This window comes from Leopardus geoffroyi, chromosome C1 (genome assembly GCF_018350155.1).
Source record: "Leopardus geoffroyi isolate Oge1 chromosome C1, O.geoffroyi_Oge1_pat1.0, whole genome shotgun sequence".
Classification (NCBI taxonomy): Eukaryota; Metazoa; Chordata; class Mammalia; order Carnivora; family Felidae; genus Leopardus; species Leopardus geoffroyi.
Window position 1 is genome coordinate 126,289,223 of NC_059328.1, and position 23,305 is coordinate 126,312,527.

The following is a 23,305-nucleotide window of genomic DNA, read 5'->3' on the forward strand; positions in this document are numbered from 1 at the left end:
CCCCCACAAAATAAATAAAATAAACTTTAAAAAAAAAAAAAGCCAGGGGTACCTGGGTGGCTCAGTCAGCTAAGTGTCCGATTTTAGCTCAGATCATAATCTCACAGTTTGCGAGTTCAAGCCCCGTGTCAGGCTCTATGCTGACAGCTCAGAGCCTAGAGCCTGCTTCAGATTCTGTGTCTCCCTCTTTCTCTGCCCCTCCCCCACTCACACTCTGTCTCTCTCTCAAAAATAAATAAAACATTAAAAAAAAAAAAAAGGCAGCCATCTGTAAGCCAGGAAGAGTGCCTCTCACCAGACACCACATCTGCTGGTAGCTTGATCTCAGACTTGCCTGCATCCAGAGTTGGGAGAAATAAAGGTTTACTGGTCAAATCACCCCATCTATGATATTTTGTCACTGCAGCAAGACACGCTACCACATTGCCCATCACTCCCACCAGTAACCCTTGCCCCAAAACAGAGGTAAGCGAACACCTGCCAGCCAGAGTCCTCTTGTGGCTGATTCACACCATCACATAAAATGGACAACCCGTGTCTCTGGCTGATCAGCAGCCAGAGGCAGTTTCTAACACCATAGCACTGAGTTTCTGCATCCTTCCTGCAACCACCCCCATTTTTCCATACAGCCTCATCTCAAAGCAATTTTATTCATGGTGCTGCTCACAGGAAAACCTTTCGTACAAATGATTTTTTTTTTTTTTTTTTGCAGTTTCACTTGTCACCTCCTACTTTAAGCTTATTCCTTATCACTGTTGACATCAGCAGTCGCAATTTGAGGTCACAGTGAACTGTGGCCACTAACACCAGACAGGGGCTGTGTCTGAAAATCCAACTCGCCCTTTCCCCAAGAACAACACTTTCCCTTTTCATAAGATGTGTGACAGCACGTGGGGGGATAGGGAGGCTCGCTTGCTTATGCTTGCAAAAAAAAAGGCGTCCTTTGCTTTCCTAATGAGGACAAATTTCAAATCATCCTGACACTACATGTGTTACAGAATTATCCAGGGAAATGCTAGTGCTGGCTGAATAATAAATGTGTATCGATTTATGGCCCCAGGTGAAATTAAAAGTCACTCTCATCCTCAGATCTTTTCATCACACCCCCCTTCCCCAGCCAATGAGAAAAATGGCAGATGTGGAGGAAATTACACCAAGCATGAGCCCTCAATTTCCCCCCGGTTATTAAATTATATTGACAAATTGCCACGGATTCACATTAAATGACTTCACAATTTTTAAATTAGCATCAGACCACTTTGATGTCAGGCAGTCAAGAGTTGGTGTTCACACACTCATGCAAACAAAGGTTGTGTAGCCACTGGACCTGGGCCACTGGTGGGGCTTGGGATCCCAGTCCCTTGGGATTTCTGGCCAGATTGGCCAACCTGACAGTGGAGGACCTGCAGTCGTGTGAAGGGAACAGATGCCCAGCTCCATGGGCACCACAGAGCTGACACTGCCAGGGTCACGAGGTGCTTCAGAGGAGGACAAGATGGCGTCAGCCGAGGCCCTGTGACTGCGTCAGGGACAAGGGGGGCACTTTCAAGTGCTTGGCTGCCATGCCAAGAGGCAGCCTGGCTTCTGTCACACGAGGCGGCAGTCTGATTGCTGTTTTCTGATGCAAGATAGGAAAGCCAGGCTCACGGGGAGCAAGCATCCTAACCCCTGAACACTGACTGCCACAGAATTGGAGATGAGCCATTCTGGAGGCAATCACACACTTTCTCCCCCTGTAACCATGGGACATTTAAAGGAAGTGATCCCTCTGGGGGTCCCTAAAACCTGAACAAAGCATGAAAACGCGTCAGCTAACCCCTCATGACACAGAGCTACTGCTGCGTTTGAACAGCTCTGTTTCACAAAGAAGCACAATCTTCTGGCTGCCTGCTTTCCTACCTTTGTTGGTATGAATAACATGCCAATATCCCTATATCAAACTAGAGATTTCCTTATGTAACAATCCTAACAATGCAAGCCATACTACTATTAATGCCCATTACAGACAAGGCTTTTTTCCAAAGCCTTAATAGACAATTTAATCTCATTTTAAACATAAACATTTCAAGATTCCTGCTATGTAGAAATTATGACTACAAACAAAAAGGCTAAGTAACCCACCTAGGGTCGTGTCACACAGCTGGCCAGTAATACAGAAGGTATTCAAACCCCTAGCTGTCTGACCTAAATTCTACTACACGTAGATATATAGGACAGTCTTCCTCTAAAGTTGCCTGATGGCCCTGACTTTCAATGTTGATGAAATAAAAGGAAAAGAACAAACAATTCACAATGCTAAGAACATTGACAATGCCTTAAAAATCAGAAGAGATTCCAACTGAAGATACTGAAATAGTCACAAACATACAGGTTTTCCAAGAACTACTGAATGGAAGCACAGGGATTTTTCTTTTCTTTTCTTTTCTTAAGCATAAACCCCAAGGACAATAGCCACAAAACTATGTCAGTTGGGAAAGTAGACAAAAGAGTTGTACCTGCCAGAAGGTGCAAAAAATGGTGGAATCTTAGAGCAGGCAGTAAGGGCGAGAACATATCAGAACTCCTGAAAGCTCCGGAATCAATGCCACTAGGTGCTACTCCAACAGCAGTGAAAGAGGTAGGACTAAAAGGCGGGGGTGGGGGGGTGAGGTTAACTGACAATGTCCCTAAGAGGCCTGGGCCCCCTCCCCCACTGCTGAGTGTGTTGGTACAGTTCCCCAACAGGCAATAAAGCATATGCACTGCAGAGAGCAAAACAAAGGCTCTTCACACTGGGCACACCAGGTTCCGCTGGAGGCAGGGGTTATTACTGCATTGAAAAGAGATGTTAAGGTAATTTACCTACTACCCCACAAAGTTGAGTAACCCACAGAATAGAGAAAATGACTTTAAGTGCATAGAATAAAATAATAAAATATGTAGACTTAGAAACAAATTATAGTAGCATACATCTAGTAAGATATAAAAAACTGTGCCTTAATAGGTGCTTCTAAATTAATGTATTAAATCGCAAAATATAAAAGCAGATCAATTAAGAACAGTTATTTTGTGATAAGCACAAAAAATATTTTGAGATATCTGCCAAAACTAGTCTTAGACAAACAAGATCTGATTTTCATTGGTGACAAAGTTACAAGGACTCTAATATTACCAGCTGTGGTTTATTGCCTAATTTTATGATGGAAGAAAAGGCTAAATTTCAGATAAAGGGTAAATGCAAAAGAAGACATGATTTCTTCCCAACCGAAGTTCATGGATCCTCTAAATACCATCCATGAACCCAAAAACTAGGTTAAAATCTCCTGCTCTAGCATTAAGATCATATTTGAGAAGTCTCACCCCCATACAATCATAAATACATTTTTCTTAAATATAATCAGATAGCCAGCCTTTGGGAAAGCCAGAACACTGAGGATGAATGGAAGATCTTGCCTTCTAGAGGGACCAAAGGGCTTTAAACAACAAAAACAACAACAAAAGCAGGTTATTAAATAGCATTAAATTTCTAAAAAGCAACACTAGAAATACTAGAAGACAGTGGAGCTTCAGAAACTCACTTCCATCCAGGAAACCTACCAAATAGTGTGAGGCTAGAACAGCAACAGTTTCAGACATTTTAACTCTCAAAAAATGTTGCCTTCCTTCTATCTGTTCTTAGAAAGCTACTTAAGGATAAGCTCCTCCCCAACAGTGGAGCACGCCATGAAAGACAACAACATGGGATCCAGTAAGCTACAACCCAGGATTACAGTGAATGAGATCCCAAGATAACAACTGTGGAGCTGACCTAGAATGTGCACATATGTATGTGTGTATGTGTGTGTGTGTGTGTGTGTGTGTGTAATTTATATTACATGTCATTTGCTAGCATCAGGGAACACACAGTGTAATGCAAGAAAGAAAAAAATAAAAGAAAAAAGTAAAGCCATGTAGGCTCAACTACAAATAATATTTACAATCCTCATAATAATATGGAGTGTTGATCTAATCAAAATGCCAATGCAAATACACTGGGAGGTAATGAGGGATGCTTAAAGAGCCCACCAGAGTAAGAAGTCAAGAAAGCATGCCTGTAACTGACAAAGCAAAAAGTAGCAACATATGCATGCTGCTTAGAGAAGTGGAGGTTGAAAGTTATAAATGGCTGCTTCTAGAAAGGGGGTGATTTTTTTTTTAATGACTCTTGTAGAATAAATGGTAATTTAAATTATAAACATGCACTACTTGGATAAAAATCAAAACTCAATATAAAGAAAATACTTCAGGGCAGTAATTTGTGAGTATATTAGTCAGAGAAAGAGAACCAGTAGGGTACCCATATTAAGAGATGTACTGCAAGGAGATGACTTGTACGACTGTGGGGACAGGCAAGGCAAGTCCAAGATCCAGGGGGCCAACTGGCCAGAAGGGTAGGCTGGAACACAGGCACCAGCTGAAGCTGCTCTCCACAGGAAGAGTTGCTTCTTCCTCAGGGAAGCCTCCTCTCTCTGCTCTTAAAGTCTTTCAACTGACTGCATCAAGCCCACCCAGATTACTGAGGATCATCTCCTTTACTTAAAGTCAACTGATTACAGACATTAATCACTTCCATGAAATTCCTTCCCAGCAACACCTGAGTAGTGTTTGACTGAATAACTGGAGACTACAGCCTAGCAGCTGTACACGATGTTCAACACGGAAACCTGATATCACACTGGGTAACACACTTACACTCCTGCCCTGCTCTGTTATTCGGTTACCCTAAGAGCTCTCACTGTGGTTCAGTCACCAGAGAATCTGAATTGTTTTTCACATGTATAAATATCAGGCCTTCAGGACACCTGGGTGGCTCAATCGGTTAAGCATCTGATTCTTGATTTTGGCTCAGGTCGTTATCTCGTGGTTTGTGAGTTCGAGTCCCACATCAGGCTCTACACTAACAGCACTGAACCTGCTTGGGATTCTCTCTCTCTCTGCCCCTCTCCTACCCTCGCTGTGTCTCAAAAAGAAACAAAAGCTTTAATATACATATTATATAATATATAATATACAATACATAATGCATAATACATTAATATATAATATATAAATATATATATTTATATATAATAAATATTATATATAAATATATATAAATATATAAATATATATAAAAATATATAATATATAATATATAATATATAATATAAAATATAAAATATATAATATATAATATATAATATATAATATATAATATATAATATATATATCAGGGGTCCATCAGAGGTCCTTATCTGGCAGAGTGTAGGTGAGGTCAGAATCTAAAACTTGCCCAGCACCTAAAACATACAATGTGCAGAACACACTTCTGTGCAAAGTGTTTTTGCTGCACCTTCCATAAATGTCTATTTTGTCCCTCTCTTAGTCTGAAAACAAAACGGGGGAAAATGAAACGCCAACAGCAAAAATTAAAAAGGAAAAATAAAAAACATAAAACTTACTTACCCGCCCCCAAAAACCAAGTGTGAACAAAATAGCAGGAACTACTAAAGATGAGAGCTTAATGAAGTAGAAAGCAAATCAGCGTGATCCATGAAATCAAATGCAGGTTTTCTAAAAAGATGAATAAACTTTTGGTAAGCTGGCTTAAAAAACAAAAAGCAACAGCACAAATAAACATTAGCAATAAAATAAGGCACATAGGTACAGATGGATTTAAGGTTTTTAAAAAATCTTTTGCGAATAATATGAGCAAATTCAATGCAATAAATTTGAAAGCCTAGATAAAATGGGGAATTTTCTAGAAAAACTAATTTTGAAAATTGTTCCAAAACTATAAACTATAAAAATGTTTGAGGCAGCAAGGGCAAAAAAATCAGGAATAGTGGTGATAATAATAATAGAACAAAGTGCTGAACACTTTTTAAAATGCTTTTTACATGAATTAACTGGGCTGATTCTTACAACTCTATGGGATAGGTACTAATATTTTGTTTATTATACGTATTTTACAGAGGAGAAAACTGGAACCAAAGCAGTGAGATAACTTGTCCACGTCTCACAGCTAATGCACAGAGGCAGTCTGGCTCTAGAAATCACTATCTTAACAGAGGATGTACTTTACTGCCTCTCCAAAAGGCAATAGGTTCCACCTGGCAGGTAAGTTCTACTAAAACTTAAGGAACAAATAATTTCTACAGTATAACCAGTACTCCAAACCACAGAAAAAGAACAGAAAAGCTACAGAACTCATTATATGTGGTACACAAGGACAGGGTCTTTAGACTAATGTCACTTATGAGCAAAGATGAAAAAATCCTAAATGAAATAGTAAGCAAAAATGAGCAATGAATTAAAAGAATAATACTTTCTGGATGAATAGGGTTTGTTTCAAGAATTCAAGGATGCCTCAATATTAGAATATTGATTAATTAAAAATATTAATCTCTTAATGGAAAATAATTATCTCAGTATATACAGAAATCGCACTCAAAATTCAGCATCTATTTGTGATTTAAAAAAAAAAAAAAGTGCTCTTAGCAAACAAGAAATTGAATAGTCACTCCAAAATCAGCAGCAAACTATTTAATATTGTATTGAAGACCTTGGCTAATAAATAAGAAAAAAAGAGAAATATTAGAATTGGAAAGGAGAGAGGAGCTGTTGTTCAAATAATACATCAAAAATAATCAACTGATAAAACAAAACAAAACCTAGCAAGGTTATAGGTTAACAAGATCAATATCCAAATATCATTAGTGTTAATTCAGTAATAATATAGAAGTGAAAGAAGTATTAACCCTTAAAATAGCAACAAAGCTCACAAAATATCAAGGAATAATCTTAAAAATGTATAAAGTCCTTATGGAGAACAAACTTTCACTACCGGACACAAAGACTTTATGGAGAAAGACGAAATGGAAGGGAGGATTCCCTTACTGGGTTGTTGATCTTATTATCATCAGCTCTTCTTTATATATTCTGGATAGAAGTCTTTTGTCTGATATACATGTGTGTTATCTGTGCTATCTGGTCATTTTCTTAATGGCATCTTGGAAGAGCCAAGGTTTTTTTATTTTGATAAACTTCAATTTTCAATTTTTTTTTATTTTAATGGTTCATGCTCTTCATGCCATACCTAAGAAACTTTGCCTGTCCCAAGACTGCAAAGATGTCCTCCTTTGTTTTCTTTTGGAAGCTTTGGAGTTTTAGATTTTACATTGAGGATTATGATCCATTTTGAGTTAATTTCTATATAAAGGCTGGTGTCCATTTTTGTCCATATGGCTACCTAGTTGCTCCAGAAACATTTACTGACAAAACTTTCCTTTCCTCCATTGAATTGCCTTAACACCTTTGTCGAAAACTAGTTAACCAGATATGTGTGGATCTATTTTTGGACTCTTTATTCTCCTTGAACTCATTCAAGCCAATAAGAATCTGCGTTCATCCGTGCTTAGTTTCTTCTGTGTAGAAGTCTGTAGGCCCCTGGCTATAGGATGAATGAAGAGGTCAGTCTTGCTGAGGTAATGGAATTATTCTGTTTGAGGTAACAAGCCTGGGACAACAATGATGTCTGACACCACAAATTTCTGCCTTTCTTTGTGCAGTGCTGAGGAGATATTGGCAGAGGGGATCTCAAAGACCTTGAGTGTGTGTGTGTGTGTGTGTGTGTGTGTGTGTGTGTGTGTGTGTGTGTATGTGTGTGTTTTAAGTATGAGATAATACAAATCAGAGTTATGCTTCAGAGCATGTCATACTGAAGATGATCTGTCTATTGCTGATGGTAGATCCAGAAATTATAGATCTAAAGGTCCACCAGCTTCCTTAGAAACTTCTTCTCTGGTCCAACAGCAGTATCAGCCAACATTTATTCAATAGTTATATGCTAAGTACATTACCCACATCTTTTTGTTTTCTTAACAGTCTTATAAAGAGAGTACCATTATTAATTCTATTTTAAAAACAAAGAAACTGGGATGAATGGGTGGCTCAGTCGGTTAAGCATCCAACTTTGGCTCAGGTCATGATCTCACAGTTCGTGAGTTCGAGCCCCATATCGGGCTCTCTGCTGTCAGCACAGAGCCTGCTTCAAATCCTCTGTTCTCCTCTCTTTGCCCCTCCCCCATTGATTCTCTCTCAAAAATAAATAAACATTAAAAAATAAAGAAAGAAACTGAGGCAGAGAACGGATAAACAACCTGCCCAGATAGTTCTAGTTAAAAGGTGGCAGAGTTGGGACCTATGTCCCTGACTTTAGTTCCCACATCCTTAGCCACAAGACTACACTGCCCCAGAGTACTCACTCACAGCTGAAGGAACCGTTAAAAACTCACTCCCACGAATGAGGCACTTGCCTCAGGCAACCTGAGGCTGGCAAGCTGACTGGTGGGCAGCACCTCTGTGAAGCCACTTACCTGGCCCCAAACCTTTATGCTTGCCCCACCTTTCTTCCTCATTTCCTTCTGTTCAACAGGGTTTTTTTTTTTGTCTCAAAAAGGACACCATAACAAATGGGCTTGTAAGACTGACAAGTGCAGGCTGAGGGGAGGCAGGGTTTGAAACTGAGGTGACAAGAATAATGGGAAGGGAAGGGTGAGTGTTTTCAGATAGAGCACTTTCAAGAACAGCACAGGCTGAAGGGAGGTGGGGGGAAAAAGGGCTAGAGAGAAAATGCCTGGGTAAGAAGGCAGGGAGTGACTAAAGAGGCCAGAAAGAGAAGGAATGAGGATAGAAATGAGATTTCCAAGGAGGTGGGCAAGGAGGGAGCTCAAAGGGTTAAGTGTGGGAAGGGGAGAGGTCCTGAGAGGAAGGGTAGGAAGAAAGGAAACTGACAACAGAGGTGTGGGAAGGAGACTTGTCAACTTGTCTCCACCCTCTGCATAAGGTAGAGACTCTCTGAGAGCATAGTAATTGCGGCTTAAGAGCCTAGAAATAACTCCTACCAAGCAAAGCTATAGTGCAGTGCTGAATGCTAAACACTTCACAGTCAGTACAGATTACTGCACAAGGAGGAGCCTACAGCATTACACAACCTGAGCTGGGAACAGTATCAAATCCTACAAATCAAAAGCCTATGAATTCAAGAATCAGTCACTTCCACAGGTAGGAAAATCCTTGGGCACGTTCTTGGCTGTAACCTTGCAAGTACAATCCTGAAATGTCCTTTACGAGAGATTTATCTCTGGTTTTGCTCCTAAGAGTGGAATCCCACCTGTGGCTCCTGCGGGAACACCACAGACCTTCTGCAGAGCCAGGCCAACCTTCAAGTGTGGGAGACACTTGTTGAACAGATACACCAATGCAAGAAGATGGCCACTATGCCAGGGGCTGCCTTCACATTCAGCAAGGACTGGAGATGAAACAGAGCAAGAAAATGAGCAGCTGAAAGGGGTTCACTTTCATTGCTAGAAGTTCCTTTGTTCTGGTGGGTAAGCTGGCATCTGAGACAAGAACTTAGTAGACAGACAGTCAAGGGAGACTTGAAGGACAACCTTGCTACTAAAGGAAGAATCAAAATTATGCTAAGCAAACATTTCTAACTTATAACACAAAGTTATTTTTCCCTTCTTCCTTTGCCTCCTCCTTCTTTGCATTTTTCTCTCTCAATTCCTTCCTCCTACCCAGAGACACTGGTGCACAAAGGAAACAGAGAAGAGACAGAGGGGGGTGGGGGAGAAACATGAACACAGGCTCCTGCTGCCACTGCTATGCCTATAACAGCCTCCTCCTCCTAGACTTCACCCTACCCCCTTCTCTGCAAAAGCCCACCTTGCCAATTCCCACTCTTCCTCAGATGTTATATGGAGGGTCTGCTCCTCCAAGAAAGCCCCAACACACCTCCTCCACCTCTAGGCTTAATATGGAAGCATTCACTGTATTCTCACATGATTGTTTCTATCGCAACCCTTATCACCATAAACTGAATGTATCAGTAGATGGGGCTTTCTCCAACTGTGAATTCCCTGGGAGCAAAATCCAGCTCCTATAAGAAGTCAAGGGCTTTGCAGAGCAATGAAAAAACTCTAGCCACTAGTGCTACTTGACTTTGAATCCTCAGTGCCTAGACAGAAGGTCTGGGGACTAGCAGACATTCAAATGGTATGATTATTATTATCAACACATAGCCATATATTATTTATCACCAATCTGTAGCTATTTTAATTACAATTGTAATCACTATTACTGCCACATGACCACTTAAGGAGATTGGACCCAGACAATAGCTAGGAGCTCAGGGTGAAGAAGTCTTGGTCCACTACAGGCAGAAGAAGCAATGAGCCAGTCCAAATAAACAGGACACTGAGAAGCTCATGAGCAAGGATGGGACTGCTATGGCCTTAGAATCAGAACCAAGATACACTCTTTCTTTTGTGAAGCACAACAGCTTAGAGAGCATTTTCACATTTATTGTAACATTTCTTTCTGGTGGAGTAGGTGACCTGACGCCCATCTACACAGATGAGAGTCTTGCTCATAGAAGAGACATGATTTACTAACAGTCACAAATCTGATCAGTTGGGAGGTAGGCTTGGAGGCCAGGTCTTCCCACAATGTGTTGAGTGTTCTCCCAAAGACTGGCCCAAGATTAGCTATGGTCCCCTAATCTCAGAGAAAACACCACCAGCTCCATCCAGCCAGAGGACTGAGGGACCAAGTCTGTGGTTATCTCAGGTCACAACTCAGGGTGACTTTGATCAGTGATTCGGAAACACCAAAAATCAGAATGTTGGGAGCAGCAGCCTCAACAGTAGCACTGTCTTCTAATGACTGTTATTTTAAATAAATGACTCATTTGATCTTATCCTAAACCTCTGACATGAGTATTATCTCCAGTTTACAAATGAGAAAGGGTCAGGGAGGCTAAGCAACTGGTCTCATGGGTAAGGACAGGCCAAGAGGGGCCCACACCTCCAACAGGTCAGCCTGCCACACCCACATACCTTCTGCCATGCTAAGCAGCTCCCCTAAAGCGCTTCCTTCCATGTGGTTCCATGCATCCCATGGCTCCCTCATTCCATACTTGTCCCACAGCATTCTGCATCGCTTCTTGGCTAACCTGCCTATGGGGTTTTCAAGAGGCAAATAATCTGGACAGAGAATGGTAAGGAGTGGAGGTAGCAGGAGTAGCCAGAAAGGCTAGAGATGGGACTTGCTGGGGGCCTGGACCTCCCCTTCCAAGACAGCCCTAGCAGAAGCCCCTCTCAGTACAAGAGCTCAGGAGGGCCAGAGCTGAAAAGCCAAAGAACAACAGGACCATAGTAGCCCCAGAGTACCAGCAGCCAAGACAGCTATGAACTAGGAGACAAAGGTTCAAGCCTAGGCTCTGACGCTGACCACCTCAAGGAGATCACTTCAGCTTCAGAGCCCCCACGTCTACCAAAAAGGAGAAACACACCACCTGTCCCTTCTCAACATAAGCAGGGCATGCTGGGGGTAAAAACGGTAAGAAGGTGATGTTCTTTTCAAAGCAACCCGAAGACACAAGGCAACCACTACACTTGAGGCACTGCCCATTCTCCCGACTTCTAGAAGCACAGTTCAGATAGAGTGTCTGAGAAGGTTATTTTGGAATCTGTTTCATTAAGGATCCTATGTGGTCATGTGCAGGTTGTGCAGGACAGACTGCACCATTTAGTCATGAAGCCCTTGCAGTAGAAGGCACAGATTCCTGTGCTGGAGCCCCTGGAGAGCCCACTGGTCTGGCTTCTCCAGCACGACACCAAGGGCCCAGCGACACAGCCACAGTTCAGTCACTATACTTCATAGTTGGGAAATTCTTAATTGCATAGCTTTCTTAGTCAAAGCTTACACATTCTTGCAATTATTCTCACTCTGAGAATTGTGCAGCTACATTAAAAAGAAAGTCATTGATGTGCCTGGGTGGCTCAGTTGGTTGACTGTCCGACTCTCGATTTTGGATCAGGTCATAGTCCCATGGTGGTTGGACTGAGTCATGGTCAGGCTCTTCACTGAGCATGGAGCCTACTTAAGATGAGAAAGAGAGAGGTGGGGGAAAGGGGAGGGAGGGAGAGGGAGAGAGAGAGAGAAAGAGAGAGAGAAAGAAAGAGAGAGAGAGAGAGACAGACAGACAGACAGACACAGGGGCAGAAGGTTTACTTGAACAAATTATAGCTGAGAACTTCCCTAATCTGGGGGAGGAAGCATACATCCAAATCCAGGAGGCACACAGAACTCCCTTCAGACTCAACAAAAATAGGTCTTCACCATGGCATGTCATAGTGAAACTGGCAAAATACAGAGATAAAGAGAGAATTCTGAAGCAGCTAGAGACAAATGGGCCTTAACCTACAAGAGTATTACCTTACTACATAAGGGTAGTAGCAGACCTGTCCACTCAAACTTGGCAGGCCAGTAGGAAGTGGCAGGACACATTCAATGCACTGAATAGGAAAAATATGCAGCCAAGAATCCTTTATCCACAAGGCTGTCATTCAGAATAGAAGGAGAGATAAAGGCTTTCCCAGACAAACAAAAACTGAAGGAGTTCATGACCACTAAACCAGCCCTGCAGGAGATCCTAAAGGGGACTGTGTGAGTGGAATGCTGCAAAGATTACAAAGGACCAGAGATATCACCACAAGTGTGAAACCTACAGATAACACAATGACACTAAATCCATATCTTTCAATAATAACTCCGAAAGGAAATGGACTAAATGCCCCTATAAAAAGACATAGGGTATCAGAATGGATAAAAAATTAAGATCCATTATATGCTGTCTACAAGAGACTCATTTTTTTCTGTTTTCTTTTTAAATTTTACATTTTCATTTTACATTTACAGTTTTTTTTAAATATAATTTATTGTCAAATTGGCTAACAGACAGTGTGTACAGTGTGCTCTTGGTTTTGGGGGTAGATTTCCGTGATTTATCGCTTACATACAACAGCCAGTGCTCATCCCAGCAAGTACCCTCCTCAATGCCCATCACCCATTTTCCCCCTCTCCCCTGTCCCCGCCATTAACCCTCAGTTTGCTCTCAGTGTTTAAGAGTCTCTTATGGGTTTGCCTCCTTCTGTGTTTGAAGCTATGTTTCCCCCTTCCCTTCTCCCAAGGTCTTCTGTTAAGTTTCTCAAGTTACACACATGAGTGAAAACATATCTGTCTTTCACTGACTGGCTTATTTCACTTAGCATAATACCCTCCAGCTCCATCCACATTGTTGCAAATGGCAGGATTTCATTCTTTCTCATTTCCAAGTAGTATTCCATTCTATATACAAACCACATCTTCTTTATCCATTCATCATTTGATGGATATTTGGGCTCTTTCCTTGACTTAGATATTGTTGAAAGCATTTTAGACCTGAGGACACCCTCAGATTTAAAGTGAGGGGATAGAGAACTATCTATCATGCTACTGGAACTCAAAAGAAAGCTGGAGTAGCCATACTTACATCAGATAAACTAAATTTTAAACTAAAGACTGTAACAAGAGACGAAGAAGGTCATGATGATATAATTGGGGATTTAACCATCAAGAAGAGCTAACAATTGTAAATGTTTATGCATCCAATTTGGAACACCCAAAAATATAAATCAAGTAATCACAAATATAAGCAATCTTATTGATAAGAATATTGTAACTGCAGGGGACTTTAATGCCCCACTTACAACAATGGACAGATCATCTAGCCAGAAAAATCAACAAGGAAACAATGGCCTTGATGATACACTAAACCAGATGGACTTGACAGATATATTCAGAACTTTTCATCCAAAAGCAGCAGAATACACATTCTTCTTGAGTGCACACGGAATATTCTCCTAGACAGATCATATACTGGATCACAAACAGCCCTCAATAAATATAAAAGAATTGAGATAATATTGTGCATATTTTCAGATCACAATCCTATGAAACTTGAAATCAACCACAAGGAAAAATTTGGAAAGCCTCCAAATGCATGGAGGTTAGAGAACATCCTACTAAAGAATGAATATGTCAACCAGGTAATTAATGAAGCAATTAAAAAATATATGGAAGCAAATGAAAATGAAAACAGAACAGTCCAAACTCGGTGGGATGCAACAAAGGCAGTCTAAAGAGTAAAATACATTGCAATCCAGGCCTATCTCAAGAAACAAGAAAAATACCAAATACAAAACCTAACCACATACATAAAGGAAGTAGAATAAGAACAGCAAAGAAACCCCAAAGCCAGCAGAAGAAGAGAAATAATAAAGATTAGAGCAGAAATAAACAATATAGAATCCAAAAAACAAAAACAAACACCAGTGTAACCCATCAATGGATCTAACAGCTGGTTTTTTGAAAGAATAAACAAAACTGATACACCCCTAGCCAGACTTCTCAAAAAGAAAATAGACAGAACCCAAATAGCTAAATCATGAAATGAAAGAGGAGAGCTCACAACCTACACCATAGAAATATAAACAATTATTAGAGGATACTATGAAAAATTATATGCCAACAAGCTGGACAACCTGGAAGAAATGGACAAATTCCTAAACATCCACACACTACCAAAACTCAAATGGGAAGAAATAGAAAATCTGAAAAGACCCATAACTAGTGAAGAAATTGAATCAGTTACCAAAAACCTCCAAATAAATAAGAGTCCTGGGCCAGATGGCTTCCCAGGGTAATTCTACCAGACATTTAAAGCAGAGTTAATACCTATCCTTCTCAAGCTGTTCCAAAAAACAGAAATGGAAGGAAAGCTTCTGGACTCAATCTATAAAGCCAGCATTACCTTGATTCCCAAACCAGACAGAGACCCCACAAAAAAAGGAGAATTATAGGTCAATATCCCTGATGAACACAGATGCAAAAATTCTCAATAAGATACTAGCAAATCAAATTCAACAGTATATTAAAAGAATTATTCACCATGATCAAGTGGGATTCATTTGTGGGCTGCAGGGCTGATTCAATATTCGCAAATCAATCAATGTGATACATCACATTAATAGAAGAAAGGATAAGAACCATATGATCCTGTCAATAGATGCAGAAAAAGTCTTTGACAAAATACAGCATCCTTTCTAAATAAAAACTCTCAGGCAAGTCAGGATAGAAGGAACATATGGTAAAAATCATATAAAAATCATATACGAAAGGCCCACAGCTAATATCCTCAATGGGCAAAAACTCAGAGCTTTCCCCTGGGATCAGGAACATGACAGGGGTGTCCACTCTCACCACTGTTGTTTAACACAGCGTTGGAAGTCCTAGCATCAGCATTCAGACAACAAAATGAAATAAAAGGCATCCAAACTAGCAAAGAAGAAATCAAACTTTCACTTTTTGCAGATGACATACTCTACATGGCCTCTACCGAACAACTGCTAGAACTGATATATGATCACCAAAGTCGCAGGGTACAAAATCAATGTACAGAAATTTGTTGCATTTCTACACACCTATAATGAACAGAAAGAGAAGTCAAGAAAGCGACCTCACTTATAACTGCACCACGAACCATAAAATACCTAGGAATAAACCTAACCAAAGATGTAAAAGATCTATATGCTGAAAACTACGGAAAACTTACAAAAGAAATTGAAGAAGGCACAAAGAAATGGAAAAAAACATTCCATGTTCATGGATTGGAAGAATAAATATTGTTAATACTACCCAAAGCAATCTACACATTCAATGCAATCCCAATAAAAACTGCACCAGCATTCTTCTCAGAGCTGGAACAAACAATCCTAAAATTTGTATGGAAATACAAAAGACCCCAAACAGCCAAAGTAATGTTGAAAAAGAAAACGAAAGCAGGAGGCATCACAATCCCAGAATTTAGCCTCTACTACAAAGATGTAATCATCAAGACAGTATGGTATTGGTAGAAAAACAGACACATATACCAGTGAAATAGAATAGAGAACTCAGTATTGGACCACAAATGCATGGCCAACTAATCTTTGACAAAGCAAAAAAAGAATATCCAATGGAATAAAGACAGTCTCTTTAGCAAATTGTGCTGGGAGAACTGGACAGCAACATGCAGAAGAATGAAACTGGACCACTCTCTTACACCATACACAAAAATAAACTCAAAATGGATGAAAGACTTAAATGTGAGACAGGAAACCACCAAAAACCTAGAGTAGAAAGCAGGCAACAACCTCTTTGACCTAAGCTGCAGCAACTTCTTACCTGACATGTCTCTGAAGGCAAGGGAAATAAAAGCAAAAATGAACTACTGGGACCTCATCAAGATAAAAACCTTCTACACTGCAAAGGAAACAATCAACAAAACTAAAAGGCAACCAGCAGAATGAGAGAAGATATTTGCAAATGACATATCGGATAAAGGGTTAGTATCCAAAATCTATAAAGAACTTACAATCTCAACACCTGAAAAACAATCTAATGAAGAAATGGTCAGAAGACATGAATGGACACTTTTCCAAAGAAGACATCCTGATGGCCAACAGACACATGAAAAGATGCTCAATAGCACTCATCATCATGGAAATACAATTCAAAACCACACTGAGATACCACCTCACACTGGTCAGAGTGGCTAAAATTAACAACTCAGGAAACAACAGATGTTGGCAAGGATGTGGAGAAACGGGAACCTTCGTGCGTGGTTGGTGGGAATGCAAACTGGTGCAGCTGCTCTGGAAAACAGTGTGGAGGTTCCTCAAAGGGTTAAAAATAGAATTACCCTACAACCTGGCAATAGCACTACTAGAAATTTATCCAAAGGATACAGGAGTGCTGATTCGTAGGGGCACATGTACCCCAATGTTTATAGCAGTAATATCAACAATAGCCAAGTTATGGAAAGAACCCGAATGTCCTTCAACTAAAGAACTAAAGTCCAGCAACTAAAGAAGATGAGGTTTATATATAGAATGGAATAATACTTGGCAATGAGAAAGAATGAAATCTTGCCATTTGTAACAATGTGTATGGAGCAGGAGGGTACTATGCTAAGTGAAATAAGTCAGTCAGAGCAAGACAGGTATCATATGTTGTCACTCAGGGTCGAATTTGAGAAACTTAACAGAAGACCAAGGGGGAAGGGAAGGAGGGGAAAAATAGTTTCAAACAGAGAGGGAGGCAAACCAAAAGAGACAAATACAGAGAACAAATTGAGGGTTGATGGAGGGGGAAGTGGAGGAGAGCGGGAAATGGGTGAAGGGCAATGAGGAGGGCACTTGTTTGGATGAGCACTGGGTGTTGTATGGAAGCGATGAATCATGGGAACCTACTCTTGAAGCCAAGAGCACACCATATACACTGTATGTTGGTTGGCAATAAATTATATTTAAAAAAAAAAAAGATTCTCTCTCTCTGTCCCCCTCTGCCCCTCCTCTGTGCACATATACATGTATGCACACACATGTGTATATGCATCTCTCTCAAAAAATAAATAAACATTAGGAAAAAAAAGAAAGAAAGAAAAATAGCCACCAGGGATCAGGCCTGGGGTAGGGAAAATGCTGCTTCTGACAAACCCACAGTCAAAACAACCTGATAGAAATCACACCTAAAAAGGTAGTTCTGCTTCCATTGATTGGCTATTATAAATAATGCTACAATAAACAGAGGGGTACATATATCCATTCGGATGAGTGTTTTTGTTTTCCTCAGGTAAAAACCCAGCAGTGTTATTACTGCATAGTAGAGTTTTTTTTTTTTTTAATTTTTTGAGGAACCTCCATACTCTTTTCATCAGGGGCTGCACCAGTTTGCATTCCCACCCACAGCACAGAAGATTTCCTCCAAGTGTCCATCAATAGATGAATGGATACAGGGGTGCCTGGGTGGCTCAGTCAGTTAAGCGTCCGACTTCAGCTCAGGTCATGATCTCGCGGTTCACGAGTTCGAGCCCCATGTTGGGCTCTGTGCTGACAGCTCAGAGCCTGGAGCCTGCTTCTAATTCTGTGTCTCCCTCTCTCTCTTCCCCTCACCTGCTTGTGCTCGCTCGTGCGTGCTCTCTCTCAAAAAAATAAATAAAAGCATTAAAAAAATTTTTTTAATAGATGAATGCATAGAGAAGATGTGGTATATATATACAATGGAATATTATTTATCCATAGAAAAGAATGAAGTCTTGTCATTTGCAACAACATGGATGGAGCTAGAGAGCATAATGCTAAGTGAAATAAGCCAGTACGAGAAAGACAAATACCATATGATTTCACTCATATGTGGAATGGGGAAATATGTGGAATTTAAGAAACAAAACAAATGGAAAAAGGGAAAAAAAAAAGAGACAAAAGAAGAGACAAACCCAAAAACAGACTCTTAACTATAGAGAACACATTCATGGTTACCAGAAGGGAGGTGGGTGGGGGAATGGATGAAATGAGAAAGGTATTAAAGAGTACACTTATGATGAGCACTGAGAAATGTATAGGATTATTAAATTACTACATTGTACACCTGAAACTAACACGTTATATTAACTACACTGGAATTAAATTTTTTTAATGTGTATTCATTTTTGAGAGACAGAGCATGAGCAGGGCATGGGCAGAGAGAGGGAGACACAGAGTGTCAGCACAGAGTCCCATGTGGGGCTCAAACCTACAAACTGTGAGATCATGACCTGAGTCAAAGTCAGGCACTCAACTGAACCACCCAGGTGCCCCTAATTTTTTTAAAAGGCTGTTCTGGGGTGCCTGGGTGGCTCAGTCAATCATCTGACTTCAGCTCAGGTCATGATCTCATGGTCTGTGAGTTCAAGCCCTGCACAAGGTGAGCTCGAGCCCTGCTTCGGGTGAACTGGAACCCCGCTTCGGGTGAGTGCCGCTTCTCTCTCTCCCATCCCTCCCTCTGCCCCTCATTCACTTGTGCCCTCTCTCTCCCTCCCCCCCCACCACTCTAAGGAAAAAAAAGGCAGATATGCAGTTGAGGGCAAGGATGAGGCTGTAACTTGGACCTAAATTCATGACATCATGGCCCTGAAGACCAGTCTCCTGGTTTCAACCACCACAGGCATACTTTATTTGGCCTTCATGAAATTGTCCACCCACTCCCAACCAGGGTTTTCAAAAACATTTAATGAGCTGTCCATTTATTTCACATTAAACACAGGCTTCCACTGTCTGGAAGACTTGGAAGGTTTGACATCCCCGGGGCCACAAACCCGCACAGCAAGTCTGCACGGCACCGCTAGAGGGCAGGCCTTTCCTCCAGGCACACTTTTGTCCCCATGGACCACTGGTTACACTAGAGCTTCTCCTGCGTTCAAGACTGGCTTCTGTGAGCATCTGATTACACCTCCTAATTCAGATGTGGACAAATACTCATGCTGAATTACTGCAGGCCAGGGGTCAGGGGTCTGGCCATGGCCTGCTGGCTTCCCCAAACTTCCAGAGCAGTAAGTGGGAACCCAAAGACTTGGGACTGAAACACTGTCAACTACCACCTGCCCCCCCCCCACCATGTGCCACTCAGCTGATGACAAGAAGGCCTTCTTGCTGCCTCTGTTATCTTTCCATAATGCTGAACTCGTAAAACAAAACAATAAAACCGCCTTATTCTTTTCTTAGAGTTCTGATGAGATGCCCATAAATGGGTCTGATTCTTAAATTCCACACCAGAACTGATAAAAGATGCAGTGGGTGTGACTTCTCCAAGGACAGATCCAGTCTTGTGCAAAATCATGGACCTCTTTGCCCTCTCTGAAGCCCACATGGGACAGGGCATCAGACATTTTTATCTTGGTGTGCAGTTTCAGTTGGTGACCTTCTTCCCTTAGGAGTATTTTCACTACATGATATGAGACTGTTCCCAGGTAAAGAGAGTTCCACTAGCAAGAGAAAGACAAAGAGGGTCCTTGCAAAGGTCCCTGAGCACAGATACCCATTCCTTATCAAGTTAGCCCAACATCAAATTAATGGTTAATGCTTAAATAAATGAATGTCTCAACTAGCTTAGTGCTGAAAATTCTCACCAATAAACATTAGAGTGGAGGCATATTTCCATCCCCTGTAAAACGCAAAGATATTATCTGACAGACATCTTAACTAATCATACTTAATGCTTTCAGCTGTAAATTTTACCTAATGTCCGGGTTCTGACAGAATGGAACATAGGATAGCAAGTTTGATGGAGAAAAAGGATGGAAAAGTCCAGGATGCCAGCCCACGGGGAGATCAGAGTTAGGGAATACAATCAATCGTGAGACTAAGAACACAGAGGAGTAAATAGGAATATTCCCGTCAGCTAGCTCTGCTCTCAACACAGCCTGAAAGCCATGGGCAGGTATCCATCTTTCCTCTGCCATTGCTGAGATATTAAAGAACAAGCTTCTGGCCCCTGTGACAACAACAAATAACAGTGAAGATCCTGGTGAATTACCGAAGGATGGCTCTGATCTCAATTTCAGTTGTGGGAGGGGGGTAGCAAGTTCAGGCAGCCAGTGTCATTTTTCTCCTAAATGCAGTGAGATGCCCCATTCGTTTTAATCCTCCCCATAAACACAAGCAATACCTCACTCCAGAAAGAATTAACATATATTTTTCTAAAAGTGAGACGAAAGTTCTAAGAATTTAGGCCTTGTCTAAGATGGTGCATGTAGCCAAACTCAAATCAAACTCCATCTTAAGAGAAAAGCCCATATTTTTGCATTTAAATCACTATGTGACTTTTAAAGAGAGAATCACTGTAATGGCAGCATCTTCGTCTCTTGGTAAGTAAGCCAGCTGCTCTCTATGAAGATAACCCGATAGGAGACTATAAAAGATTTTTTTTTTTCAGCATTACTAAGAGAGGAGGGTGAGAATCAGACTGCAGGTAATGACTCTCACCCAAAGAACAAAGCAGTCAAAGAGACTTTAATATGAAATTGCATCCTCCAGTTTCTGCATCCAAATGTCAGTTGCGCCAGAAAAATCCAATGTGAATGGATTTATGTGAGATGCAAAAGAGAAAAATAATTCTTATTACAATAACCACTGAATAGACAAAGGGCACAGATTGGATCACTCTGCTATACAAGCATCATCCCATTTCTTCTTACATAAAAGACATATTGCTCTAAAAATAGTCAAAAAATCTAAGGAAAGAAACACAGAACCCAGAACCATCTCAACTATGTGAAGTTTTTTCGTCTTGCCCAGGGCTTCTCTCTGCCAAATCATTCACATTCTTCAATGAATTCTTCTACACTCCTAAAACATTGTTTATTCTCTCTCCACCTGCCCAACTTTCCCCAGTAAATCCTTTGTAAGAGGTAACATAGGAGGCTGGTACCTCCAGGAAAAATTGTTAAGGAAGAAGGACCTTACCACTTCTGGGAGCAGCCTAGTTGAGAGGTCATGGATGGCTTTGACCACTATGCATATGGATGACAGAAGGAAGATCACCCCCAAGATGACACAGGCTCTGTAAAGAAACAAAACATTGAGAATCTTAACTGTGAGAAGTCCACTCTGCTGATTCATGCAGTAACACAACACAAAAGGCACTGGTACCCAACCATAATTTGCCACACTCCCACCATGACTGTCCATAGTCTCAGAATTGTTACTGAATCATCTCCAGGAGAATATAATTTAGAGTGTTATCAGCAAAATCAACCCCATGGAAAAAGGGCTCACTATCCTACATAATTGCAGAGCATCCCATGAGTGCCAACATGGGAGGAACTTCAAGACCGTTAAATCCATCCCTCAGGCCCAGCAACACAACACGTTGGTCCTCTTCCAGCTGGAAGGTTCGGTGTTTAACAGCAGAGTGAAGGCTCTGGCATGAGACATCCCAAGTTTTACCATTTACCATGTTTTCTCTTGGCTAACCTACTGAACTACTTTTAGTCTTTATATCCTCACCTGTAAAATGGGAATAAAATTTCCCTCCTGAAGATGAAATGAGCATCAAAAAATAACCCATCGATGTTGGCTTAAACAAAGGCAAAGTCTACTCTGGCTATCTCTTTCTGATATGGCATGATAGACACTATTGTATTTTCCCAAAGATAAAAAAGAAGAATTATTAGTAACAACAAAAGATAGAGCATTTATGCCAAAGGGGAGTAGAACTCTTTAAAAAGGAGAGGAGAGGAGAGAAGGCAGGATGAGATCAACCAAGGCACCACAGGAGGAGGCAGGAGCAAGTTAGGGATGAGGTCAAGGGGAAAACCAGAGGATGTACAGCCAGGGGAATGGGGTGGGGGCTGGTAAGAAGTCTGTGAGGGCTCAGGACATAGGAGCTCTCTCTGGCAAATCAGACACAACAACTTGTAAGAGAAACAAAGATGAAAATGGAAAGTAAACAGGAGGACTTGATGATAATAATACAAGAGTCAAAACATGAAATGAAAACGAAAAAAAGAGGAAAAAGTGAATGACTACAGTTAGCCTTAAATCATTTCTATCCCAACCTGATGCCTCCATCACTTGGCAGCCTCCTCAACCCTTTCCCCTGAGCTATCAAATAAAACCGTTTTTCTTCGTCCATCTTGGAGTCCCTTCTCTGGATTAACAGAACGGCCTCAAATTGCCCACCTAACATTGAAGTAACACTTGCTTAGAATCCTAATGAGCCTGTGGACAGACATGGTCCCCAAAACCTAAAAGTCAGAAATAAGCAGGTAAACAAGGTTGCTTGGAGCTCACTCAGTAGGCTTCTAATGCACACTCTAGTTGTAGGTTTTAGTCTTTCAAAAACACAGACAGGAAGAAGGGATCATTGCAGACTGGTGCAAAACACAAAATATAGAGATTGTAGGAAAAGCAATGAATGGGTTGGGGATCCTGGTACAGAATCGAGCAAAAGAGGATCTGGCCCTATGAATCAAATGGGTGAGCTGCCCCCGGTGCCATACATCCTCATAATGAGCCTGGGGGAGAGAACACATGCTCAAGATAGAGAAAAGACACTTCAGGCAATAAGTATTCACTGATGCAGTGGCAGGAGGGAAGAACACTGATTTGAGGCATTGAGCCTGGGGCTGGTAACCCAGTCCTGGCAGGACTATGGGGCAAAAGAGGCTGCAGCCAAGAGAGGTATCGTGAGGGAATGAGGCCCATTTAATAGAGGGTCTTTAGTGACAAGATACTGGAGCAAGACCAATGAATCCCAGGGCTCGGGGAATCAATGCCCCCAATGCTCTGGCCCCTGAGACCTAGCTATGCCCACAGGGAAGACTGCTATAGGCCAGCTGTGACCAGCACTTGAAATAACCACTCCTCTCTGCAAAGACTGTGAGTAGTCCCATTATAGGAAAAGAGCCTAAAGTCAGGGTAGGGCTCCAATATAAATTTTGTGATGTGCTTTTCCCCATTCAAAAAAATTCCTGAGTGTCTACAAGAGAGACTCTCTGTGATTCACCCTTTCAGATAAATTTAACCACCAACTCAGTGCTTCTCAACCCAAGGGCATGCTG

At 41.2% G+C, this 23,305-nt stretch overlaps 1 protein-coding gene across 1 annotated transcript in view; it reads right to left on the minus strand.

The window, feature by feature from the left end:
* The window catches only part of TMEM163 (transmembrane protein 163), a 240,666-nt gene that overhangs the window by 27,620 nt on the left and 189,741 nt on the right, over nt 1–23,305 (minus strand). Inside the window, exon 5 of the mRNA XM_045479622.1 lies at nt 21,207–21,303. Coding sequence (XP_045335578.1) covers nt 21,207–21,303 — 97 coding nt within the window. The remainder of the gene's footprint in view (nt 1–21,206; nt 21,304–23,305) is intronic.